The sequence below is a fragment of the Gymnoscopelus microlampas genome (assembly GCF_963454915.1).
Source record: "Gymnoscopelus microlampas genome assembly, chromosome: 17".
NCBI lineage: Eukaryota > Metazoa > Chordata > Actinopteri > Myctophiformes > Myctophidae > Gymnoscopelus > Gymnoscopelus microlampas.
Genome location: NC_139954.1, coordinates 13,877,822 through 13,898,436, shown reverse-complemented (window position 1 = coordinate 13,898,436; position 20,615 = coordinate 13,877,822). Strand labels below are relative to the sequence as shown.

Here is a 20,615-nt window from a genome sequence, read left to right as displayed (position 1 = left end):
ATTCAGGGCAAGAATCGAGATCAAGGTTCTTCAAGGTGTATTTTATATAGTTAAATCTTGTGTACAGGTACAAGTTTAAAAATGACTTTGTTCTGGTTCCTCGCGTCATTGTAGCCGCATGAGTTGCAAACATACTGACATACTGTTCAACAACAAGGAAAATAAACATTCATCATTCAATAATAATATTGAATGATTCAATAATTCAACAATTACAAGCAATTGTATTGTGATGACTTCCACTGTATGTTTTTTTTCTGAATCTGCATAGATGCCGTTTAAATGCTGCAGAGAGAAGGAGTTGCTCTTTCCCCAACTCTCGCGCTGTCAATGTTTGGACACACAGGGCTCATGTCTTTGTAACTGGGTCATCATATTGGAAGTATTGCTGCAAGCATAAGCCATAGTAGTGTATGTGTTGCACAGTGCTTGCACACCCCTTGTATCCACCACTTTTTTCATCATTGTCATAGAGGTAACACTAACTTTCTAATGCTCCCATACAGCAGACTAAAAGATCCAGGAGTCGCATAGTCTATGTGTTTAAGTGTCCCTGAGCAAGACACTTAACCCATAATTGCTCCCCGGGCGCCGTATTAATGGCACTCCCCCACTGCTCCAAATAGTTGGATGGGTTCCGCCTATTGGATTCCAGAGAGGCCATGTATGAGAACAGTATAGATTGGAATGAAGGGGGGGGGGGGTGTAGGGTGGCACTGTGGGACCTACAGTAGGAATCACACTACCAGGGGATAGGTAGCTGATTTGTATAGGCATACAATCTACAGTACTTGGATTTCAGCAGTTATATAGTATGAAACAATGAATAGACCGTGACCATTATAGCGGCATATACTGCAGGGGCTTCGTATCTGTATGTAGGTTACATTTTGTGAGGTTAGGCTACTGCTTTGTGTGCGTGCGTGCGACCGTGCGTATAAGAGTATGGGTGCGCTTGCCAATAGCACAAACTCTCATGGTGTCTAGAAGGCTGTACAGTGGCCAGGCTCTCGGCATCTTGACAGCAACATTTGAATGCTTAAGAAAGCTGTCAGGTCAGCAGTGACTGTCAGGTCGATGAAAATACACCTTGGATTTATTGATGGTGATCCATCTTTCCTGAAGCACGCCTCTATTTGTGCTACTGTCATGCAAAAATAACATTAAATAAAACATAAAAACATTATGATACTATTGAAAACACAAAGATAAGTTCTCTCTGTGATTCTAAACACAAGCCGTGAATTAACCCTGTACCGATTTTACAAATGCATGCCTTTTTTCCCCTTTCTTTTTTTTCCTCATTTTTTTTTATGGAGATTTTGGTCTTTAAAGAAAACTTTCAGTCAAAAGATGTGTTTAAAAAAAAAATCCATGTATGATACGTCCTGTTAATCCTCACTGGAACTCTTGTGACCAACAATTCATTTAAGGGCTTTATCTCATTATAGAGAGAGGTGATGAAACGGAAGGCCCAACATCGGTAAACAAGATGTAGTCGATTCTTTAATTTAAATGCAAATCAAAGCTGTCAATCAGGGGCCCATCTGACGAGGGTGAGCATCAGAGTCCAGAAAGTGGCATGTTTATTATGATGGCGTTTTTCTCCCGCTGTTCTTCCTCCACACTACTATCAAACTGATCCTTTATTGTATTTTGTTGGGTTTCTCTGAGGAAATAATAAAAGAGGCCAACTGCAGCGATAATAGGCTATTAGCCTCTGTTATTTGAAAACAGACTCCATGTGACCAGGCCTTCTATATCCTCTATATCCCTATACAGTATGCTGCATGTCACACTTGCTTATTAAAGGGACCCTTGGGCCCTGCTTTGGATTAATTACAGGTTCCTTTACTTTATTTGTACCACTTGGCTGTTGTTCAAAGTTTTGCCTCCACAGTTTCAATATCAGAAACCAAATGTCTATCATGTTTTCCATTAACTTAAATGTTTTCATTCAATGAACAAAATATATATCACAGTGGGAATATTCTGTAAATAATAGTCACAATGCCAGTTTTTGTCAGTACCCTGCTTCTCTAGTCAGGGAGTGACAGATGACGAACTCAAGATATGTAGCCAATATTTCTAGAACAAGATACAATATCAACTCCTAAAGTGGCCAGGAATCCAACCGATATGTCCATATATTTAATAATAATACTAGAAAGTACTGTTCCTGAAGAAACAGTGTGGGATCGCTAAGATGACGTCATTACAGAGACGTGATGACGTCATTACAGAGAATACACGATGACATCACTGAAGGGCGGAATATGGGCATCATCTGATGACATCAGGGATCTCCATGTGTGGGCATAAAAGGGACATGGACAGACAGATATACAGTAGATATCTCCATATATGGGCATAAAAGGGACACAGGCAGACAGACGGATACAGAAATCTCCATATATGGGCATGAAAGGGACACAGACAGACGGATGCAATGGGTACTCTGACAACGGGTGCAACAGGTTTGCATAAGTGGGTGGGGTAAGCATTTCCAACTTAGCCAGATGGATACACCGGTGGAGTATTTTGAATTTGGGTTCCACACTGAGAGAAAATCATGGACCTCCAGGCACACAATGATTTGCCCAGTCAGCTATATTTAACCACCAGTGTTTAAAACTATTTATACCACCATATCTGCTGACTTCAGACACTGCACATCAAACATTGTATGTCCCCTTGATACTTAGACATGCCTTTTGGAATTCCACATAGTCATAAATTATTCCTGCTAGCGATTATTAATTAATTATGTTTCTCTCACTAGATTTCATTCTTGCTCTATCACTGTCCCTCTCGCTGCCTTTTTCCCATTCACTTTTTCTCTCAAATGAATGCTTCCTTTGCAGTATATCCCCAAAGGATCCCTGGCTAATAAGCCTTATATGCCTTAATAATAATATTATAATTGCCCTACATAACTAAAATGAAAAATGTAAATATAAATATTGTATTTATTTTATAAATAGTTCATCTTTCACTCAATATGGACCGATCCATGTGTGGTCCATCCCTGGAATGTATGGAATGCATGTGCTAACTAAAAAACAACTTAATACTTCCTAAGGTTAATATGAGCATCAAAGCAATTTTTGAAGTATTTTTTTATTAGCCCATACATTCCATAGGGCTGGACCACACAATCATGGACAAATCACATCATCAACGTGTCCCTAATGAGTGAAAAATGAACTATTTCTAAAATGAAGAAAATATTTAAGGTGTTTTTAATTCATAATTTTAGTTATAGAGGGCAATTATAATGTATCAAGGCATAAAAGGCTTATTAGCCTGGGATCCTTTTAACATAATTAAAATATCTAAATCATGTCTTATCATTTCTGGGTTTCAAGATGATTTATTGTTACATCCCATTATACAAGTATACGTCATGCACAGAGCCTAGCTGGGTCTCATGTCCAGCATTTTCCATGTATTTACTTATCCAGGTGCCTAACTTGACTAAATAAGCATAACAGTTTATTTATTGACACTATGTCTATATTGTCTGCATTTTCGTACTTCACTTCATACGTTGACATATGCTTAACTTGGACAAACATCAAATTGTGACTGTTTTGGTGTGAAATGAGTGAAATGTTGCTACAATGTATATATATATATATATATATATATATATAATGTAGATATAAATGAAGTAAAGATGTAGAAATAATAAGGATAGTGGTGGACGAAGTACTCAACCCCAGTACTTGAAGTAGTGTTATACTGTAGATACTCCTGGTCAAATCTTACTCGACTATAAGTGAAAGTTTCTCAGTCAAATATGTACTTGAGTTAAAATACTTGAGTACTTTCTTTACAAAATACTTAGGTTTTCATAAGTACATGCTTTTAAAATCTACAAATTACAAAGTAATCCAAACTTGACACAAACACTGTTCAGGGGTCTGCCATGACAATAGCCACACCAGGGGCCACGTCAGGGTTCCACGGGGGCCACAGGCACACCGTTGCTCCAATCCACACCAAACATGGCACAAAGGCTATTCAGGGATCTGCCATGACTATAGTCACAACCAAAAAAAAACATTGCACACATATGGGGCACTACAGCAGTGTCAAACATTTCAAATGGCCATAACTCGGTGACCATGCTCTGAGCAGCGCAATATAGGACTGGATTTGAAGTATTTAAAATGTTCAAATCTAGTATTTTGTATTTAAAGTGTACTGACGTGAAAGTCATACTGTTAAGTATCCAAAAATACAAATAGATACTCAAAACATTTACTTAAGGTCAGTACTCTAGTAAATGTACTTTGTTATTGTCCACCACCAAATACCGGTAGTCTTCCTGAATGTCCAATAACTCTGTTCTGTGCTCTGTTTTACAGGACGTCGTCTGGGGCTTAAACTCCTTGTTCACCGTAAGTTTAAATTATTTAACATTTTGTGTGAGACAGACTTGTTTGACATTTTTTATTTTGGTGTGATATTACAGAATGGGACCTGATTTTGTGAAAGACAAAATTACCTGAAAGTATACTTGGACTTTATATGACATAGGTGTGGCATAGATACAAGCAACCTGCAATTTGCACAATTTGCAGGTTGCTATCTTTCTACTGATGAGCAAGACAGCATTTCTTCTAAAAGCTATTTTATTTAGCTAACATTGTTTGCCATTATTGTTAACCATAGAGTTAAAACCACAAACTCTAGAGTCCCTATTCTGGGGTGAACATCTGTATTCATGTAATTTACAGCCCTAATACAGCCATAATCCCTTTCCTAAGGGGAAACGATCTTCTATCTCTTTGTGAAGAGAACTCTCCATGCCCTTAGCTGATGGGGAAAACCAGACAGGTTTCAATGCGATATCATCATGCGCAATATACGAACAGCGAAAGACGGCTATTACTGCGATAAATGGCATATTATTATGTCTAGTCGCCGATTGAGCAATCCCATCGGTAATGCACCATGGAGTAGAGAAGTAGAAATGAAGTTGAGCACAGCTGCTACTGTGCTGAGTCCCTTCTCCTCGCACCGCCGCCCCTCACACACACACACACACACACACACACACACACACACACACACACACACACACACACACATTTGCTATTAGATTAGAGTAACGATCTCTCTCGTGGATATGTTTTCAACCCAAAGGACAATGTAACATTATCTTCAAAGACAATCAGCGCCAGCTGTATACGTTTCTTTCTTTGGTGTCTTGTCTCGTGTGTGTGTGTGTGTGTGTGTGTGTGTGTGTGTGTGTGTGCGTGTGCGTTTCTTTCTTTGGTGTCTTGTCGTGTGTGTCCAAGTCCAACTGAACGTTTTCTGTTTATCAAGTAGCTACTTCCCAGTAGTCCCTCACGAAACTGACATCTACTTCTCCCCAAAACCAAAAGGACAATATCATTTTCCATCCTGTACGGCAGGCCTAATATTATTATTGCATTTAGGCTATGTGCAATAATGCAACTGAAAGTCAAAGTTCAGAGGCATTATATTGCCTTTAGTTAGGCTATAAATATTAGTTATTGAATTGAATTAATATTTCTTTAGTTTGCATTAATTGAATATTTAAATGTGATCAATAATAATTGATTAAACTGAAGCAAGAAAGACATTAAAACTAGATACTGCATTTACTCATCGTGATTCATATTGTTATCGAGGTATTCAACAACGTTATCGAATATCGCATGTTTCCTAATATCGTGCAGCCTCAATGCCTTAATACATTTACTGTATTAGATTTTTGCTGGAACACTTTTGCAGTTACAGTAACTTGATGTGTTTAGACAGGGCTGTGTGAGGACAGCCATAGTTGACGTATTAGCAGTGTTCAGATTTCAGTTTTGAAAGAAATGATGTTGGATTACTTAATAGAAACTGTTTGAAAGGTTTGATTCGGAGATCATGTCAGCAAGAAATGTGTGTGTGTAGAGTGTGTGTGTATATGCACGCACGCACGTGCATGTACACACACACACACACACACACACACACACACACACACACATACAATTAAATCATTACTGAATAATTGCCCAGTAAAGTAATCAGATTGTGTAAACCACCGCAGAGGTCCCTGAGCACAGTGCTGTGATGGGCCTCAAGAGCCTGTCATGCTCCCAATCTTTATTCCCAATCAGGAAACGAGCTGTAGGGCTATCTATATCCGACGTTTTATCTCTCTAATGACACCCTACGTTTCACATCCCTTTTCCCCGCGTGCCGTCTCTACGGCAACAGGGTAATTACAATATTTTTTTTTTATTTGTCGCCGCTGCTAAATCCGGTGTGACAATACTGGTCGCCATTGGCTACAGGGTGTGTTTAAGGTGATGAGCCGGTTGGGTGCATGCAAGGGAACAAGTAGGAGTGTGAGTTGCAGAATTGTTTGTAACACAATCTAGTAAGTAAACCCTTAACCCTTTCAATCCGGGAACGCATCTACAAATGTCTTCTAAATCCTAACAGGTTTCTGAAAAACGTATGTTTCTATATCGGTGGTTCTCAAACCTTTTCATGTCAACGACCCCCAAAATGATATGTATTTGGCCGCCGACCGCCATATCAAAATATTTAGTTAAAGGTACCCCCCAGAAGCAAAGATTTGAGTTACATATGTTTGCTTTAAAAAAAAAATTCAATATCAAAGATTTGCACACATTTTCACGATTTTTGAAGAAATGTTAAAGCGACACAGATGTTTTCCCGGTCTTAATGGGTTAAGTGTCAATTGGAATCAATATTAATGACATTCCTATTTGGCAAGATTCTCCTGGCAGGGCAAGACACAAGATTACATTTCCCTGCTCTTGTCTGTCTTTCTAACACCTCCCCTGTCCTCTCCATGTGTCTCCCTCTCTTAATCTCTCCTGCTGTGACACTTTCTTTCTGTGACCTTCTCATGCTTTCTGCAGGACCTGTTGAATTTCGATGACCCTTTGAACATCGACGCTGCAGAGCACCACCTGAGGGACAAGGTGAGAGTGCAGGGAATTAACTGATCTGGTACAATAAGGAAACCAAAATGCTCAGGGTTAATTTATCCATTTGTAACACAGGGAGTGTACAAATTGTAACATTTGTACACTCTAAGGATTTTATAGGGATTTTTTCCCCCTGGAGGATGAAGTGGACTAATATGAGTTCTAGAGCTCAGTCGTGAGCTCAGTGTGAACACGGAAAAGAACTGAGTTTGTGTTCAGTTGGTTCATTCCTCGGTCAACTTTTAAAATAATTGGCATTCTTAAAGATAACTACTGTATATGTTAAAATGGTCCTTATTTTGAAATGTCTTTGTCAGAGTATGTAGAAAAAAGGGACATAACTCATAGTCCTGGAAATTATCCTTTTCAACAGCAGCAGCACCACCACCACCACCGCGTTTTTTCCCCCCAATCATTATCCAATGTTTCTGGTTACTTGCCACGGAATCTATAATATTATCATCAAAACAAAAGCTGTAGTCTACATTAAGGGAGAAAGGATCGCTTTAGGCTATTCTATGAAATCCAGGTAAGTTAATTACTTTTTCGGTTTATAAAAGGAAACCGTAGTTGATTAAGAGACGTCCACTGAAGGAAATCATTAAAACGGCAGTGTGGAACACATTCCCAGAATGACTGTTTAACTTTACTGGGAGGCTGCTGTTCTTGTAGTAAGCTGTCTGTCTGTAATGACTTTGATGTCGCTGTCTGTCTATCGCTGACTGCTGCTCATTATTGGACAGTAGTCTGTGTGGAAATGGGAATTGTATTTTCACAATACTGTAAATACTGAATTTAGAATAGTATTTTCGTAGTTCAACACAAAATGTCTTCTTGGTTGGTGTCTTTGTGTTCATGCTGATGTTTTACATCCTTGAACAAAGCTTTCAAAGGATTTGATACTCCTTACATGATGAAAACAGCAAAAGCTTCTTCTACATGAAAAACCATCAGTTACTAAAGAAAATACAAACACATTTAACTCGTCAGGTTTTTCCAAACACTTCAAATTATGCAGAGGCTGCTGTTACTGTCTTCAAGAACATTTTCTTTTCTAAGGAACTGTACAGAGTTCTGGACTGAATTCCCCAAGACAATATACCTTTTGACTTTTTTTGTGTCCGAGTGCGAATTAAAGTTGTCAAATTCCAACCTTGGGCTCAATGCCAAACATCTTTGTAAGATGGTTTGAAAGGATAGATACGTACCATTGACTCATTTGTTTCTATTCCAGTCTGTCTCTCGCTCTCTCTCATCCCACTTAGTGTACTTTCTATCTTGCACATCAGACTTCTGGCGTCGTCAGTTTAATCAAACTGTCAGAAAGTGTTTGGAAGTCGCCAAGTACAAGTACAATTACTGCAAGCAAAGTAGGGATTTGCTTGCAGTAATTGCTTTCTTGGAAGTATAATGTCAAACTTATACACCGTCATACAACCGTGTTGGTTGGCCTTTGGTTAAAATAAGTGTTAATTAGCTCTATATTCTGATTGTTCTCATTGCTATACAGTGTTTGTTCAGTAACAGATGTCTCCATGTCTCTCCAGCTCTTAAGTAACAGGACATGCATTTTAAAGTCTGGATACCAATTTTATCTAATCAGGATAGAGAACTCAGACAGGATACAAATGAAATAAGTGAAATTCAAAGGGATGACACAAATAAATGAGCAGTAAAATTGGAACTCGAACACTGTTAAAATGAAGCTGATAAATGGGTACTCTCTCCTGATTGGCTGCCATTTTGCAACCCACCTGAACATTTATTTTGTGTTTAAACGGCTGGATAGACAGGGAGACTCCTGTTACTGAAAAAACACTGTCAATGAATACTATTAGAATATAGTGCTTTAACCTTTTAACAAAAGACCTTTGTTTTAACGAGAAAATATCACTTACCCTTCCTTTAAGCATGCAACACCGTTGTTCAACAAAGTACATTTCAGGCTTAAATGTGACACAGCATGGATGCTACTGAACAAGTTTGTGGGAGCCCACAGTATTTCACCTTTGGTGCTCTTTGGATACACACAGTAAAATCCTCAGTGTTCATTTTACTCTGATGAGGGTACATACAGTATGGAATAACACTGACCCATACCCTTTCCCATGATACAGTACATTGGGTTATGCCCTGCAGCGTGTGGTAATGGCCATTTGGACCATTTAGGTAGGTGTGTGCGTGTGTGGTGTCATGCTGTTAGTTCACTTGGTGGTGAGGGGATAATTACGATGGTTGTTTTGTGTGTTTGTGTGTTGTGTGTGTGTGTGTGTGTGTGTGTGTGTGTGTGTGTGTGTGTGTGTGTGTGTGTGTGTGTGTGTGTGAAGCATTTCAAATAGAAACATGTCACATTTAAGATGAAGAACTAGTATTTTACCCACTACTTTAAAGTGAAAGCTTAAGTGGTCTGGAGCATCCATAATGTAAATTACCATGAGGCAGTAAGGAGTACATGCCTAGAATAATTACTATTGTATGAAATCTGAATCATTCTGCCACAATCAAGTTTGCCATGAATAATGTTGCCATAATGGTCCGGAGGGAGGTATCCTTTGCACTGCCACTTAGAGAAAAATTGCAATCGCAGCCGGTGTGAATCCTGTGTTACACTGATGAAAGTCATATTAGAAATACAGTATATATATACAGTATATATATACGAAGCTCACGGCGAAACGCGTCGTGCTAATAAAATACTTATGCAATAGTAAGTTGTCCATCTCTGTTCCCTGGAGTGTGCAGTCCCTTCTTTGAAGGTTCATCCCCTTTTTTATATGATATATATATATATATTTTGTTTAATGCTTCATTTCAGATTAGTGTTGAGAACAGGAAACCAAGGGCGGAGAGAGAGGAGAGCTTGGACTGATTTGATCTTGATTTCAATTTACTGTCCCTGATGCATATCATTAAGAAAGGATGTATTAAACAAACCATCGATGCATCCACAGGACGTATCCCACTTTACCTTGCCACGTTATGAACAAATATGTATTGAAATCATTCAAGTGGACGCCAGCATTTTGCGCAGATTCAGACGTATTTCTGCGAGTAACAAACATCAACATCACACCAGGTTGAAGCATTATTACGTTTATGCCATGATTTAGCAAGCTGTGCAATCACTGAAATCGAAATACAGCCTTCCATGAGTACATTGTCTGTATTTACCTCTGCTTCTGCTTTTGTTATATCTTCTGCTCTGAGCTAGATATACAACGTTGTATGCAGTAGATACTGTATACTATATGTTCTATATACCATTACTGGTATACGTTATGCTGTATACATATTTCCTTTGAATTATAATTTTAGGTGTTAAATGATGATGTGACAGTATATAGTTTTATTGTATGAATAAAATGTTGTATTACATTTGCAGATCAGTTCAACACACATGAATATCCTCATATAATTTGACAAAGCTCTGTGGTGGTGTGAGGGTGGTGAGCCCAAATCTCTTCTGCCTCCTTCTCCTCAGTGGCTGGAGCAATTGATCTGAATTTGCACACAGCCATTGACCATTACCATGTGCACGGAACAGCGAAGCCCGTTTTTTTCCCGCTTTCCCCAACTGTCTGCTGTTTATTAACGTTTTTATGTAAAATAATTTCGCCACGCTTATGGCTGCCCAGCTGTGGGATGGCCCCGCGAGCTATGGGATGAATGATCAAACTGCGCGTGCGTCGACCGGGTATGGGCTAGTAACTACAATTATAACCCTTTGAGATCAAGGACAAAAATACCATTACATTTTCCTGGGAACCACTTGAATGACCTCCCGTGGGATCCCATGATTCACTACAATGAAAACGGTTCAGCGTCACTGATGGTCCGTGACTGTGCACTAAACTGACTGAGACACCCCAGAATAAGAACATTTTGAATCCTCCAATGATGAATTTCTCATAGAGTTCATTAAACCGTAACACTGTAAAATCCTGCGTTCATTTATCCATTTGTAACTCAAAGTACCCTCCAAATCCCTCTTATACAACAGACAGTTTTCATATGCTGTGTGACTCCCACACTGTATGCACTCGTGTCCACCAGAGCCACTGAAGCCTGGCTGTTGCTACAAACAGGGAGACTTGTTTTCCTTTTGTTTAGTTGTTAATTTATTCACCTCACCAATTATACCCCATCGCTAACGGGCAGCCGTTCTCTCTGGGGCTTTGAACTCCACTCAAGTGGTTTTCTATTAGTCATTCTCTGCACAGTAAAATCATCCAAAGAGTGTATAAATAGAACCAAATGGACCCCCGTAAGGTCCATTAGGAGATCAGTGCAAACACTAAGGATTTTGCTGTGTTTACGCCTGCTGCTGGCGACAACGTGGAATTATCTTTTCTCATTAACGTGAAGTCAAAATTACTTCTGGCTGAATACATACAGTACAAAGATGCATGGAAAAAACATACATATCCAAAAACATTTCCATACAGATATGAAGCTAAACATTACGTACCATAACATATTCAAAATTCCATCTGTCAAAGCATCAGTTACAGTCAGCATTAGCTTAACTCCTAGATGGGCAAGATTGGAAACGGACACCAAACACTGGCGTGTGTGTGTGTGTGTGTGTGTGTGTGTGCGCGGGCACACGCTGAGTGATTCTCTAGCTACTGTATACGTGCTGAGTGACCAATTGTATGATCTCCCTTGGCTCTAGTATTTGCGTAAAATGAACATGGTCCTTTGCAGAAGGGACTGAGATGACGTGTGTGTGTGTGTGTGTGTGTGTGTGTGTGTGTATGTATGTTTTCCTGTTGGTGTGTAGACAGCTGTGTACGTGTTTGTCTCTTTGTGTATGAGTGCATGACGGGCTCTCCTGTGGCCACTGGCAGCTGCACTGACAACGCAGTTATTTGTTCACTTCCTGTGTGTGCGCGCGCATTTGTGTGTACTGTATTTGCATGTGTGTTTGTGCGGCGTACATGCGTGTGTGTACTGTATTTGCATGTGTGTGTGTTAGTGCGGCGGACATGCGTGCGTGTGCGTCCCCCACCCTCCATTCTGTTTCTGCTGTGATTCTCTGCAGTCGGAAGAGACTGAACACATGGACTCATTCAACCCTGAACTCCCTCCCACAGAGTTTTGCCCGTGGGAGTTTTGTGCACCAGAAATAGCCGATCTTCAAGCTCATAACGCATCATGATGCGACACGCTGTGAGCCTGTAGATCAGCTATTTTCATTAGAAGCATAAATCAGGCTTTAGAGCTGTTGCAATCAACTGTGTGTGTGTGTGTGTGTGTGTGTGTGTGTGTGTGTGTGTGTGTGTGTGTGTGTGTGTGTGTGTGTGTGTGTGTGTGTGTGTGTGTGTGTGTGTGTGTGTGTGTGTGTGTGTGTGTGTGTGTGTTTATTTTCATGTGTGGACGAGAGAACATGGACAAGCTATTGCAAGCAACCGTGTGTGTACTCTGTGTGTGTGTGTGTGTGTGTGTGTGTGTGTGTGTGTGTGTGTGTGTGTGTGTGTGTGTGTGTGTAGGCTTTGAAGTACAACTCCTTGAATGACCGCTATGGATGGATGCCATTGTGTATTCCAAGTGGCTGATAGGAAGTGTCCCTGTGCGAGTGAATGCGTGTGTGTGTGACTGAAAGTGCGTGTGCTGTGCATACGTGTGTGTTTGTGTGAGTAGATAATTAGGACTACAGAGAATTGCTGCCACCGTTGTTTGTGGGTTTTGAAAAAGAGAGAAGAGACTGACAGGCCAGAGGGACAAAAAAAAAAACAGCCACTCCAAAATAATGATTTATATCTTTCATTTTTGCCCACAATGAAAGCCATAATCTGAAGTGGAAATTACGGTGTCCCTGTTTACATGGATGTTTGCACGCCAGTGTCCCCTGAATGTCACAGTTTCAGACTGAATCTCCATGTAATGTAAAGCTCTTTAGATATTCTGAGCTGTTCTGACCTCCCTTTTGCAAAAATCTCACAAGCTTGTAGATGGGCTTTTTTCGGCAACGAACACCAACACAAAGTATGAATCAGGCTTTAATGAAGGCCTATCAATCTCTGTATATCTGCTGCAAGTCTGCTCCTCGCATCAGCTCTCCATAGACCTACTGTTTACGCAGAATTTTGGTGTAGGCACATTTAGGGTAAGGATAACATGTGTGACACAGACAGAAATGTCCATCTGTGTTGATGGCTACGCAGGCAAAGATGTTTCTAAAGGACACTCCCTGCTTTTAATAATTGTACATCATGCCACCTTTACTGCAATTATCATGATGATGTAAATACAGGAACATAATCAAAAGAGGGAGACGGTTGAATTAGCCCCCATATCTAAGTCACCTTCATGAGACTGGAATTAACGCTGGCTCTTTGTCATCGTCTGCGTCAGAATCCCTGTGTAATGTCTTCTGATATCCTCGTCCTTCACCTCTCTGTGTTCCTTCTACATTCACACCTTCTACATTGTCCCGGGATTTGCATCAAAAGGGAACAAAGAGGAGGGCTAATCGGCTTAACGGCCAGTCATAGAAACAGCTGCCATATTTATAATGGGGAGTTTAACAAGCGGAACAGCAGGGGCTGTTAAAAAACGTATGATCCCCTCAACGCGTGCCTATACGCTCACTGCCAGAGATTTAGTGAGCATGCAGAGGTTATGCCAGAGGAAAGGGTTGTGTGTCAGTGATGAAGCAGTGTGTGTGTGTGTGTGTGTGTGTGTGTGTGTGTGTGTGTGTGTGCATGCTCGTGCACGCAGGGAAGTACAGAGGTCCCCTGAGGTTTGTCTTCCTCTTCCTCTCCCCTTTCACGCTTCTTTCTGCCTGCCACCTCTACCCTATTATCCCTCTCCTCTCCATCGGCCCACCACTACCACCCGTCACTCCTGTCACGTCGACCACTTGAACCTCCAGTGAAGTCTTTTCTCCACTCTGTGGCCCACCGCAGTCTGGGCATGAAGTTGCCTTTCGGCCCCACAGGGAGAGCACTTTGCTCTTGGCTTTGCATATCGGTCCCTCTGAAGAGGCTGCACTGCAAGCACTAGAGCTCCCGCACATTACTGTACCCGCAGGTGCATCAGCAGAGGGATAGTTGGAGTCTAATGAATCATTCGAATCAGCTGCAAACTTTACCTGCAAGCCCTCAAACTATTGAAGGAACCAAGTTGTCATCTCAGCCAAACCTGAAATATGATGTAACCAGGAAGGAGCGGCTAAGGGCTGTAAGTGGTGGGTTGCAGGGCATACTGTAAGTGAACGCGCCCTTGGAATTGTGCTGTATAGTGCTTGCCAACGTGCCATCACCACGGGGGGGGGGGGGGGCGTGGCATAGTAGCTGTCAGACATACTGGTGGGGGTCAATGTTAAGTCAACCTGTTTATACCCCACCAAGATGTCCGCGCTACCAAATGACACTTGTTGACGCCCCCTTCAGGATTTTTTGGTACGCACTAGAGAGCACACGTCCAATTTCTATTTTGTGCATTTGAAAATAGAAAACAATGTATGCATATAGAAAAAAAGGTGACGGAGGAGGACATCATTAAACACTACACAGCGATTCTGACGCAGACGATGACAAAGAACCAGCATTGATTTCAGTCTCGTGAAGGTCTAGCGTTCGGGTAGCTCAGTCGGTTAGAGCACTCGCCTTTCGACCAAAAGGTCGATCCCGGGCACCGCCAACTCTGCGTATGAGTAGCACGGCTTGTGTGTGTAGTAAGTCATGCGGTAAGTACTGGGAGCTGATGGTAGGTGTTGGACTCCACCTCAGCAATCCATCTCCGCGGGGTTAGGCTCCCGCACTCTGGCTGATACCCACAATAAGCCTCTCAGACCTACTGTGAAGGTCACTTACTGTCAGTGGTGGAAAAAGTACTCAAATTCTCTACTTAAGTAAAAGTACCAATACTGCAATATAAAAATACTCTGTTACAAGTAAAGGTCCAGAATTCAAAATTTACTTGAGTAAAAGTACAAAAGTATTGGCATCAAAATGTACTTAAAGTACCAAAAGTAAAAGTACTAAATATTTGAAAATAGCCGATCTACAAGCTCACAACGCGTCGCATCGCGACGCGTTGTGAGCTTGTAGATCTGCTATTTTCAAATAGCCTAGGTGTAAAATAGGTTTAAAGTGGTTAATGTATGTTTCATTATGTCATAATGTATATCTGAAAAATAACTAGTAACTAAAGTTTTCAAGTAAATGTAGTGGAGTAAAAGTACAATATTTGCCTCTGAGATGTAGTGGAGTAGAAGTAAAAGTATTGGAAATTGGAAATACTCAAGTAAAGTACAAATACCTCAAAATTGTACTTAAGTACAGTACTTAAGTAAATGTACTCAGTTACTTTCCACCACTGCGTATGAGTAGCACGGCTTGTGTGTGTAGTAAGTCATGCGGTAAGTACTGGGAGCTGATGGTAGGTGTTGGACTCCACCTCAGCAATCCATCTCCGCGGGGTTAGACTCCCACACTCTGGCTGATACCCACAACAAGCCTCTCCGACCTACTGTGAAGGTCACTTACTGTAGATAATGGGGGCCAGTTCACCTGTCTCCCCCTTTTGATTATGTTCCTGTAATTACCTCCTAATGATTTGCAGCGAAGCATGGTGGCGCGATGCACAAATATTAAAAGCAGGGAGTTTCCTTTAACCTGTTAAAACAGGGAAAGCATCTGTGTCATTCTAGATTGTTTGCGTTGGCTATTCAAAAATAGCAGATATACAAGCTCACAGTGAACCAGTGCGTCGGTGCTTTATCTGTAGGCATCGCATAGTAATAGTAGTTGGTGTTCTTGGCAGCTTCTCTGCATGCTTCTACATCCTCGCTCTCTCTCGTATCCCTTGGTGACAACTCTCATCCCTTGGTGACAAAACAGCAGCCCCCAGGAATGTGTGCGTGACTGTCTACCAGAGTCGTGGTGTAAATCAGTGGACTGATGTCAATGGGAGAATTAGATGTGAAGGTTCATGTTACAAGGGAACATGGACATGGTTTAATTGCATGGAGCCCTGCGGGTGAGGGAAGATGGTCACGATGGTGACAGGAGAGAGCGGGAAGTCACAAGGAAAACAGGAAGAGGGATGCGCGTGCGTGTGTGTGTGTGTGTGTGTGTGTGTGTGTGTGTGTGTGTGTGTGTGTGTTAGGAGGTGGCACACCACCATGTAGAAACATCAAATGAGAGAGACTTGCCTTTAACACATTGGCTGCCATCTTTTTTTTTTTTTCCTACAGTAGACTGCCAGACTTTTTCAATGAGAAAAAAAAGTACTTAGGAGCCGATATACAGAATTTTTAAGAAGTGGATGGGAGTCTAAATCTTCGAAAAATCATATCTCCTTGGTCTTTGGGTCTAAGAAAAAAAATAATAATAATAATGTTATTTTGAAGAAAAAAAAATGTTTTAAAGAACGCAGATCTGCGTCAATGGCAGCGTGCGGGCTTTTTTAAAAGAGAGGATAATGCTGTAGCTGTGTATCATTAATGTGTGGTGTTGTCTGGGAGTGCTTAAAATACAGTATGGTGTTGCTATGTTTCTACTCATAAATGAGATATATTTAGTGTTTGGGGTGATTAACCACGTTCAACCTGCTGTCCCTATTTTCGGCATGTCATTATAGAAAAAAATTAAATAGCAAAAATAGCAGATCTACTGTACAAGCTCAATGCATCCCAGTGCAGCACATTGAAAGCTTGCTGATTTGCTATTTATTGGATAAAGAAAATAGGGGGAAAAAAGAAGCTCAAGTGAATAGCCCTCGCTAAAATGCCATTTTCTTTCATCATGCATCTTCTCGTATACTTTGTCCACAGTCATCCCAATGGATTTTCTCCCCAATTACAATGCCTCGAGCCGCCTTTCTGCTGAGACGTGCATTTTTTGCTCTGTAGATTGAAAAACGGGATGTAATGTCAACAACGCCACTGCAGCCCAAGTTAATGGCTATGCCATCTACAGCCTCTAGCCCATTAAGACCTGAGGCGATTCTTAAAAATGTTTTCTAAATCCTATTTTTTTTTTTGAAAAAAATCTAAAAAAAAATGTTTCAAGATTTTTCAAAAATAGCAGATCTACAAGCTCATAGTGCGTCTCTCGGTGTCGCGCTATGAGCTTGTATATCTGCTATTTTTGAATAGCCAAAGAAATCTAAAGTGACACATATGCGTTCCAGGTCTTAATGGGTTAGATAAGAAATGAGAGCATAGCATACAGTACGTGACCAAACGCAGCAACTAGATGGACTCTCCCAGTAGGCCATGGAAGACACTCCACTCCAGCATTTTTAAATCAGCCCCATGATTGAACTATACTAGGCCACTTTCTGTTGATTTAAGTTCACCAAATTAAGTACAAATGATCTTATGAGTCATGTGATGATGATGGTCAAACAGGGTTTTGATATTGCTTGTAATTGGCAAATGACCCCTTATGTTGAGGGACCTCTATAGTGCTTACCTCTAACAGCTCTATCACTTCTGGCCATAGGGGCCACTACAAATATGTTGACCTGTATGTTGTACAAATGCCATTCCCCCCCCAGCTTGCACATCCTGATAACTTCAGGCCACAACTTACACAGCCCTGGCGGAGATAATATATGCGCTCAGAGGAGCGTCCTTTTCTAGTATTAATTGTGGAGAGACCTCGTGTTTCAGTAGACATACAGGTACATGGGGCATACATGCATTAGGAGGCATGGCTTGACCCTGCCGATATGGCTGCCTTTTAGACGCCTCGTTTCAATGAACAGCAGCAGCCAATGCGGCATCTACAGTATGTGTATATCTGTGGGCAAGTCTCCATTGTTAACGTGTCACTTCCAGAAGTCTTTCTTAATGGAAACGAAGAAGAAAAGTGATGCTTTCGTTTTAAATCTAGGATCATTTCAACTTGACTGGTTACTTTACTTGACATGACAGGAGAAGCAAGGGATTAATGAGATTAGTGGAGAATGTACTCGTGCCTGGCATGAAAATTACATTTTAAATAATTTTGTAAGATGTTAGGGATGAGTCATATCAAATCAATGGCTGAGCATTTTTCACAGCAACGCCAGACGTAAGATTTGACAGTGGACAAAAGATGGTGTAAAGCGCATGATGGACACAAGGACAGAAAGGCTGGGCAACCTTTTTTTTTAAAAAAGGGGGGGGGGGGGGGGGTCATAAGCGTATAAGGATCAGAAGGTTTCCAAGCCCCCATGTGTTGAAGTCAAACTAAACCAGCCCTGTTTATGTCCATTCAGAACCCCCCCCCCCCCCCTCAGAAGCCCAGACCAGCAGGGAGAGAGAGGCCTGTCTGGGTGGCAGCTTTCTTTTTCCTTTTATTTATTCAGGGAAGCCCATTGAGAGCAAGCTCTCTTTTTCAAGGACGGACACCCTGATAACAACATAAAATACATACATAATGAGAAACAATAACAAACATTTGAATCACATTACAATGTCACAGATGAAAATACACACGAAACAGGTGCAGTCACTATGTAGTGTGTCCTCACAAAGCACCCTGAATGTCTCTATTGAGACCAGTCAACCAAGCTGATCTGATGAGGAGGGGAGGAGGGGGAAGATAAGAATAGAACGTGATGGAGGAATGGACAGAGGGCAAGACAAACCGGAAAAAGCCACGGTGGAGGGAAGAGAAGGAGACGGGAGTACGTAGAAGTACAGGCTGACAGATGGATGGGAATAAGGACACAATGAGACGCGAGCCGAGGGCAGGCAGGGCCAGGAGGGATGGAGAGATCAGAAGATGGAGCAGAGGAAGAATGATTGAATGGTTGAGAAGCTGGAAAGCGAGAAGAGGGCGCCTCTCTTAGGAGGGCGGATAGGGCTTGGAGTGACAGAAAGGGCCACAAAATATGGATAGAACAAGTGTAAAGATGACCAGGGGTTATAGAGCGGATGGGGTGATGAGGGGGCAGAAGGGGACAGCAGTTGGAGAGAGGGAGAGAGGGATGGACCGGTAGAATGGAATGAAGGCAAACAACCACTGGGGAGGGACAAGATGCAGGAGGGAGAAAGGCCTGACAGATAGAGGATGGCAAGAGCCTTAAGAACAGCTAGAGGGGACATGACTAAAGAAACATAACCATAGAGCCATACAGCACAGATGTCTCATAGTGGCTCCATGAGGTAGTGCTTTTAACATGCGTTGTCTTCATGGAGACATTTCATTGAAGTTGGTTACATTTGTTGATTGACGGGTCCAATTGCCTACCCTTTGCCCCTCTCTCGTTCTTTCATTTAATTGCATTTTTATTCATTTAAAAAAAAGAAATGACAGGGTAATTTCTACAGGGCAGCACATTAATCGACATTGCTGGCGCAGGATACTTTACAACTGCAGCCCTCCCTGGGCAAGATGGAAAAGCCATTAACAGCATGTTAAAATACAGGAAGGAAAAAGACATTAAAAACAGGATAAAATACGGGTAATCAGAGCAAGACAATAACAGCAAAAGGAATATAAAGGGTCAAAAAAGACATTACTCTTCAGCACGCACAATATCACGGAAGGGGCAGAATACAGCAGACAAGTGTTGTTATTCTAACACAGACCTGATTGCTTTTGAGCCTTAAGTACTGCAATGCCGTATTTCTAGACTAAGTGTTCTAAACCTGAGAGTCTCTTACTGAGAAGACGGTCTGTTGAAAAGTGCTTATCCTCTTAGGTATAATCAAATCTTACATCTTGTGGACACTTATATGACATACCGGTAGATTTACACTTATCTCTGTTCTAACCTGCTTTTGTTTTCTGTTTTTTTCTTCCTTTTCTAGGAGGATTTTCGGAATAAGGTTCAAGATTACATCAAGCACTACGCCAGATGATAGAAGCATGGAGCCTTGTTACCTGCTACCTGCAACCCTCCACAGTCATCCTAACGAGTCAATCAACCAATCAGCTCGACCTTGCCTCCGCTTGTCCCGCCCCCGATCAACGGCTGACCTCCGCAGCTCTTGCCCCGCCCCCTATAATCTCCTTGACCAATCACAAGCTGACCCTACCACCCTTGAATCTAAATTCCCCCGGCGCTGGATTAAGAAATATAACAGGGGGGGGGGGGGAAGAAATAAAACATAAAAAAGAGAGAAAAGAATAAAACTGAAAAGGACAGACTTATGTTAGAGAAGAAGAAAAATATATGCTTTAATTATCCTGATTGATTGGATGAGCGTTGGGATCATGACAACTTCACCTGTCCAACCACAGGAGGAACGTCCAACGATGGGGATATCCCTCTGTGTCTCTGAGCCAATCGGAAGTGAGCCATGACGACATGCAGCGAGGGATTCTGATAGGAACCCCCTGGGAAAGATTTTAAAACGCGCACGTAGCCATTGTTTAACAAACGACGAATCATTGAGAAAAAACAAAAATGAATATGTGTTATGGTGTGTTTTCTCGGTTCTAGTGCCTGCCATGTTTTTGTTGCTGAAGAGAAAATGCACGTGAACACGCATTTACACACACACACACACACACACACACACACACACACACACACACACACACACACACACACACACACACACACACACACACACAATATCCCATCTGGTAAGGGATGGTAAACACACTCACACCCATGAATGGACACGTGGATGGATGCAACCATGCATGTAAAATAAACCAGTCACAACTACAC

The 20,615-nt window shown here is 41.5% G+C and overlaps 1 protein-coding gene across 1 annotated transcript in view; it reads left to right on the top strand.

The window, feature by feature from the left end:
- Positions 1-20,027, top strand: part of ube2f (ubiquitin-conjugating enzyme E2F (putative)) — a 55,665-nt gene extending 35,638 nt beyond the window's left edge. Inside the window, exons 8-10 of the mRNA XM_084084335.1 lie at positions 4,374-4,406; positions 6,921-6,983; positions 19,747-20,027. Of these exons, the coding sequence (XP_083940461.1) occupies positions 4,374-4,406; positions 6,921-6,983; positions 19,747-19,797 (147 nt within the window). The 3' untranslated portion in view covers positions 19,798-20,027. The remainder of the gene's footprint in view (positions 1-4,373; positions 4,407-6,920; positions 6,984-19,746) is intronic.
- The last annotated feature ends 588 nt before the right edge of the window (positions 20,028-20,615 follow it).